Source organism: Centropristis striata, chromosome 24, assembly GCF_030273125.1.
Source record: "Centropristis striata isolate RG_2023a ecotype Rhode Island chromosome 24, C.striata_1.0, whole genome shotgun sequence".
Taxonomy (NCBI): Eukaryota; Metazoa; Chordata; class Actinopteri; order Perciformes; family Serranidae; genus Centropristis; species Centropristis striata.
The window spans coordinates 16,903,964-16,911,549 of NC_081540.1; the positions used below are offsets into that span (position 1 = coordinate 16,903,964).

Genomic DNA, 7,586 nt, shown 5'->3' on the forward strand with positions numbered 1-7,586 from the left:
GGTCATTTTGTGTCTTTTTTTAGTCCTTTAGTCCAACATAAAATGTGTTTTTGAATCTTTTGTTTACTTTCGAAACACTATCATGCTCAATAAAGAATTTGAAATGTTGCAAATGTGAACAAAGGTTGCAAATATAACATATAAGAGGGTTACATCCAGTTCTATCATTTTATGCTAAATATATTTGAGCTTGTCTTGGTATATCATCATCAAACTGAAACTGGCCTCGTTGAGTTTACAGCCAGAACTTTAGAGGTAAATTTACAGTAGGGCTCCACGCTGCTTTGTTTTCTAGTCTGGATGGAGTCAAGAAGTCTGGATTTGGAGCTTTTGAAGACTCCAGAGGGTTAATTTTCCCATTTAGAATAATAGTCATGATTTATATCTAAACCCTTACATTATGTTAGTTGTATGTCCGTGTGTTTTCATCTCTGCTGTTGTTGCTCCATTGACTCTGCCCAGCATTGTTTCTAAATCTACCCTCCATCCAACCACACAGGCGGAACAATACAGCAGCATTATGTCACTGACTGACTGACAGGAGAGATATCTGTTTGATTCATTATCACTCAGGTAAAATCATTTGTGTCTTTAGTTTGCTTCCTGACCTCATTGTCTGTGTCATGCCCTCCTCCTCCCTCCTCTCCGTCCACCATGTTTGTTTTGGCAGCCCTGGGTGTCTGCTGTGTGGATGGCATTGGGTCGCACCAGGGTCTGGACCCAGCGGTGCCCCCCCATCCTCAGCCTCTGATTCTGCTGACGCGGCCCAACCCACCATGAGATAATGCCATTCCAGAGGGATCGTGGCTAAAGCCTCTCTTTCTGGCTCTCAGGTATATAAAGAGGAGGCAGCTGTGGAGCAGAGGAAAAAGCATTCTGGAAACATTCTTCACTCACTGCTTTTCATCTGTTCTCTTCATCTTGCCTCACCTCCCTTCCTCCACCTGCTGGACTCTGAGCTGAGCAGCTACATCTGCCAACCTGAGCCACGCCAAGCCGAGCTACACCAAACTGTCTCCAGTCACTATGGATATTGCCATCCAGCACCCTTGGTTCAGACGTGCCATGGGCTCCGTCTACCCTGCCCGACTCTTTGACCAGTTTTTTGGACAGGGCATGTTTGACTACGACTTCCTCCCATATACCACCTCCACCATCAGCCCCTATTACAGACAGTCACTGTTCCGCAACTTTTTGGATTCTTCCAACTCTGGCACCTCTGAGGTAACAAGATCAGGACATGATGGCGCCATTATGGAGAAATATGTAGAAAAATGTGTATGTTTATATGACATGGATTGTGTTCATCTGCCTCCAAACGGAAAATTCTATAGTGACTAAAAGGCATTTTCGCTCACTTTAATAGTTTAGATTTGAAACTCTTTCCCATCAAACGTCCTGCTCTGTGTTTCGCTATTCCATGTCTTTGCACTTATAATTGCAATCCTGATTGTGATCGTGTTTTGCTTGTGTGTGTCCCACAGGTGAGGTCTGACAGGGATAAGTACACAGTCTACCTGGACGTCAAGCACTTCTCTCCTGACGAGCTCAATGTGAAAGTCACCGATGACTACGTGGAGATCCAGGGAAAGCATGGAGAAAGACAGGTATGCACACATTACTTTGACTAATACATAATATATTTTATTTGGGTTCATTTTCCACCAATTGATCCAAAAAACAGTGGCGGACTCAGACTGTTTGAAGGGCAGGGGCGAAAAAATAAAAAGGGCACATTCTGCACAACATGGGGCCCCACCAGCAGCAAAAAGCTAAGATGCATCATGTATAGTGAAATATTAGCATTAAGTTAAGGGAGATCCACATAACAGTAATTAATGATATGGTACTGACAATTAAAACCATCAAACTGAACCATCTAGGGGGGTCTGGGGGCATGCCCCCCTGGGAGAAAATTTGTAAATTTTTAGGTAAAATGTATCAATCTTGTGCACTTTGAGAGCTAAATGAGTGCAAAAACCTCACATAACGTTTTTCACAGTTGGGTGATACTGTATTATAGAATTTCTAGAGGGCACATCATCATAATTTATTGTATGAAGGGGCAACCTAGAGCAGTGATTCCCAACAGGGGGGGCCCGACCCCCCCCCCCCCCCAGGGGTGCCCCAAAGATCCATGGGGGGTCGCGAAGCCCTCTTGATTTTAAGGGATGTAATAAATCTAATCTGTTAAATATAGATGAGTCAGCATTAATTCATTTGTGGGACAAAAACAACTAAATAAGGGCTACATTAAACGTTTATTCATTTATTTAAATAGAAAAATCACTTTAGAAAAGTATAAAAATAAAGGCTATATCGCGAGAATAAGGACATGTGTAACATCCCTCCTGCAGTATACACAGGTAACCTCGCCTAGTGGTAACCTCACCTAGCGGTAACCTCACCTAGTGGTAACCTCACCTAGTGGTAACCTCACCTAGAGGTAACCTCACCTAGCGGTAACCTCACCTAGTGGTAACCTCACCTAGTGGTAACCTCACCTAGCGGTAACCTCACCTAGTGGTAACCTCACCTAGCGGTAACCTCACCTAGTGGTAACCTCACCTAGCGGTAACCTCACCTAACAACAGAAACAGAGAACTAATGGAAAAATGGCGAAGCATCAGGGAGAAGAAAATGCTGAATATCTCAAAAAGAAAAAGAGAGGGTACCATGAAAGTCACATTGAGTTCGGATTCATAGAGGCAATGGACAATGGGGGGTCGCCAAAGTTTACAATGGTAAAAATGTGGGTCCCTCAAGAAAAAGGTTAGGAACAACTGTCCCACACACACAGCGCCCTCTGCTGGAGGAAAAGTCCAATTAAATGCTTCTATAAAGATTAGCTGAAAAAATGTATTTGATCCTCTAGTTATTTTATGTGATGGAAGGGGGGGGTTAGGTTTATTTGCACAGTTAGAATTTAGGGCCGCAACTAACGATTATTTTCATTATCAATTATTTAAACGATTCATCGATTAGTTGTTTGGTCAATAACATCAAACCAAACCACAAGATGACGTCCTCAAATCTCTTGTTTTGTCTACAAACCAAAGATATATTAAATCTATTGTCATAAAGGAACAAAGAAACCAGAAATATTCACATTGAAGAAGCTGAAATCAGAGAATTTGGACTTAAAAAAAACTGCTCAAACCAATTATTTGATTATCAAAATAGTTGACGATTCATTTAATAATTGATTATTGTTCGATTAATTGTTGCAGCTCTATTAGAATTACATAAAATGACAAAGATAACATATAGTGTAAAGTGCAGGGAGAGGCAGAAAACCCAGATGGGGTTTTTTAAAGCCTCCACCTAAAACTTCATAGTTATAAGAAAGTGATAAACTGACAATAGATAAAAACATATGTATAACATTAACAACAAGTTATGACAATAACAAAAATGATATAAAATCAAAAATAAACATGATACAAAAGTGTATTTGTGAGTGAATTAGAATTTTAAAACAGCAGTTAAATGAGCTTTTAGACATCAACATTTCATAAAGATGGAGTTCTTTGCCAGATCGGAAAAGGTTTTCCATCATTTAGTCCCTAAATTGAACAATAAATTGACCTCTGCATGTCAGAAATCTTGGAGGATGAAGATCTAAAGATTGATGCGTTGAAAAAGAATGAACTTGAGAATTAAATTTAAAATAAGTCGGTAACACCTTACAATAACCAACTAAGCGATGTTTATAGATGGTTTATAGAAGAATTATTACCCATTTACAAAATGCTACACATGCCCACTTTATGCTAATCCCACGCAATTTTGGGCAAAAAAACCACACATTGTTATTCTCATTCAGCACAAATGTGTTATTTTCGCCTTCTGTATTTGAATATTTCTCTATCCTGGTCGAGAAATATGCATTATGAAATAAATAAATTGCGTAAAATATAATAACAAACCAACAATTTGTGAAATAATTGTTGTTGGAAATATTAAAACTCAACTCATTCATTCATAGTAACTGGATATATTTTATTCCTGGATATATTAGGGTCCCTTAACAGTGTTGGAATTGCATAAATTGGGTATGACTGGAAAGCTGAAACTTTAGTGGATTTAATTTACCAACTTTTATTAAAGGAATGGTGATGTTAGTCTCTCTAAATACACTCAAATTAATCTTCAGGTTCCCATCTTTTAGGTGAGGTACAACTTCTATCTACCTTGACCTGCTACACTGTAAAAAAATGTCTGTAGATTTTACGGTGAAAAACTTTCTTTTTTTGAAATACATTACTCCACTGTAAAATACACTGGCACCATGTTTGTAGCAAAAATATACTGTAATATATGTACAAGCCATCATTTTTGCATTTATTTAAAAAAACAAAACTTTTTCTCACTGTTAAATGTACTAAACACCATATCTCACCATAACAGAAATATACTGTAATATTTAATGGTAAAATCTTTAATTTATGCACCATTTATGTTTTCTTGTCAATTATATGGCAGAACAGCGTTTCTTTTGATGGAAAAACTTTTTATTTTTTATGGTAAAAAACGGAATAAAATGGCAGTCTTAAATGGGAATTTAACAGTTCTAATATCATTTTACGGTAATATTACAAAAAAGTTGCACCGTATTTATTATGGTAAAGTTCTGGCATTTTTTACAGTGTATCCCCCAAAAAAATCCACCGCAATGGTAAGGGGTCACCAGCTCACTGAGAAAACTCATCAAGATCAGATATTGTTGGACAAAACATTTGAAATATTCTGCAGGAGATGCTTATATTGCAGTTATCCAAGCTCACTGTCTGTATTGTATTGTTGAATTCTTTGTTTTTTTAAAAACAACAGTGAGTTTTGGCATCGTTTGTTGCCATCTGCTCACCAAAAACTGGCATTTTAATGCTCATGTGCAAAAAAGTAACAATAATGGACAAACATTTGTATTTTACTAAGAAACGTCCCTCTTTTGTGGCCACTGCAGGTTATTAATTAAGAAAAGTACTGAAAACGTCTTCTTTTAAAGAGTTATTCTGGTTTTATTGACTTTATTTACCATCAAATCACATGTTCAGGTGGAATTTCTGTTCACTCGCAAATTGGACATTATAATGCTGGTGTGTGTGCCAGAAAAATAACATTCAAAGAAGAACATAAACTTTAAACGTTAACACATATAACACTCACTGATTCAGCATATAAATAATCCTCAGTGAAATTATTTTATTAAAAATATGTCAGGGAATTTTTGTTTTGTTTTGTTTTATTGGCTTTATTTGTCATCAACTCACACAACAAAATCAGTTGTTGTGGCTGTTTATTCTGTCCTACAAAGTCTAACTGCAGTAACTACATTTTTGGATGAAATTGAGTCATGACTAAAAATTAACTCCTTGATGTCAGTTTTATCGTGTGCACGCTTACATGTATCTGTAACTGTAATTACATAAAATGACCTGTGTGTGTGTGCGTGTATCTGTAACTGTAATCACATCAAAGCATCAAAGGCTTTGCGGTCAACCAATCAGAGCAGAGCAATCAACAGAATTAACAGCCGTGGAATCTTCTATCACAGTGACAGCAGCCAGAGGTGGACAGACTGGAATTTCTGGCCTTGAACAGAAAGCATTTTTGGCAAAACCATAATACCTATCATTGATCCGACTTCACTTTGAGCGTCCTGACTTCTTTCTGAACAGCTACATATGTTTTTTTTTAAGAAAAATGAAAAAATAGCTTTGTTAGAGCGATCTAAAAAAAACTGTTACATCTCCATTTTTCAGAAATCATCCTGCGTTTTTAATATGGGAGCCAATGAGGCTTATGGTGCGTGTTGGTGGCACATCTGTGCCACCAACTATAACCAAACTATAACTCTGACAGCTTTACCAGAGGATTGTGAGTGAGAAGACAAATTTTCCTACGTTTCTATATATAAATTATTTCTGTAGAGTGGAATTCGCGGCTTGGAGCGCAGTTTTCAAATTTATTTTTTGACAATTTTTCTCTCCCTCTCCACTCTGGCGATGACATGACCTTTTTTTCATTTTTTTTTTTTTCATTCATTACCATTAACCGATTATCCGCAATCGGGTCGCGGGGGGCTGGAGCCGATCCCAGCTGTCATTGGGCGAGAGGCGGGGTACACCCTGGACAGGTCGCCAGACTATCGCAGAGCTAACACATAGAGACAGACAATCACACTCTCAGTCACACCTACGGGCAATTTAGAGTCACCAATTAAACCTAAGTGCATGTTTGTGGGAGGAAGCCGGAGAACCCGGTGAGAACCCACGCTGACACGAGGAGAACATGCAAACTCCACACAGAAGAGCCGCAGGCCCCATGACATGACCTATCACAACGAAATTAAAACTAATGAAAAATCCAAAACTATTACAACCTTGTTACTCACCCTGCCACTGCTTCTTTGTTGTTTCCAGGACGACCACGGTTACATCTCTCGTGAGTTTCACCGCCGCTACCGCCTCCCCTCCAGCGTGGACCAGTCATCAATCACCTGCACCCTGTCAGCTGACGGCCTGCTGACTCTGACCGGGCCAAAGGTCTCCGGGGGAAGTGAATCCGGCCGCAGCGATCGCAGCATCCCTGTCACCCGTGACGACAAGCCCAACGCCGCTGCGTCCTCCTAGAGGCCCAGTGGTGGCTGACCAGGTTGACCCGTATCGACTGGGATGGGGAGCACAGAATCTCTCCTCCACCCCTTCTTCTCCTTTTCCCTTCGAGGATATCTGTGTCCTCCTCCCTCACTTTCTCCTCTGTTCATTCTTCTTGGCACTCTTACAGTATTATTAGTATCATTGTTTTGAGCTTAACAAAAATCTCCCCTGAGGATGGTTAAGTGAAGGGCAGCTGGAGTTTTTAAGGAGAAAACTCATAAGGACGGGACATTCACACTCTGCTGATTGTTGTTGCTGTGTGTCAGAGCGAGCCCTCTGGCGGTACAGATGGTTGGGGTTAAGCTTGGAGGTAAATGTCACACGTCTTGTCCCATATTTTCCATCGGTGAAGTTCTCTGAGGCCCTGGCTGCTTCCATTCTTGTGCTGACTCTTTGAACCCTCTCCTCTCTTGTCTGAAATATATCCTGTACTGTAGTCTAGGCCTTGTTTAATGGTCCATACTAAAGAAACATACAATAAAGCTATATAATTAACAAAAGGCAACTACTGTGTGGATTTATTCTTTACTCTTTATGGTTTTATTTTCAGAAATGTATAATGTGCTTTATGCAAACCAAGGTTATAATAGTTTTGGATTTTTCATTAGTTTTAGTTTGCTAGTTTTAATTAGTTTTTATTTTTGGGAAAAATGCTTAGTTTTTATTAGTTTTAGTGTTAGTTTTAGTTTTTTTGTAATGGGGTATTTGTTGGGTTCCAGATTTAAAAAAAGTCACAATAAATGTTGCCTTTATTTCCTTTTATTATCCATCTCAGCCCCAATACATTTATTAAGTTATAAAACCAAATAGATGATATAGATTTCATATCAACCAAAAATCTCGTTTTTATTTTTATTTCAGTAAACAAAAATGTTTTTTCAATTCTAGTTTTCGCTATTTCGATTATGGTTGACTTGAATGTAG

The 7,586-nt window shown here is 38.9% G+C and overlaps 1 protein-coding gene across 1 annotated transcript; it reads left to right on the forward strand.

Moving 5' to 3' along the window:
* Positions 1-980: 980 nt before the first annotated feature.
* cryaa (crystallin, alpha A) lies at positions 981-6,635 on the forward strand. Its single transcript, XM_059327809.1, has 3 exons — positions 981-1,224; positions 1,485-1,607; positions 6,426-6,635. The coding sequence occupies exons 1-3, from the start codon at positions 1,027-1,029 to the stop codon at positions 6,633-6,635; spliced, it is 531 nt and encodes a 176-aa protein (XP_059183792.1). The 5' UTR covers positions 981-1,026.
* The last annotated feature ends 951 nt before the right edge of the window (positions 6,636-7,586 follow it).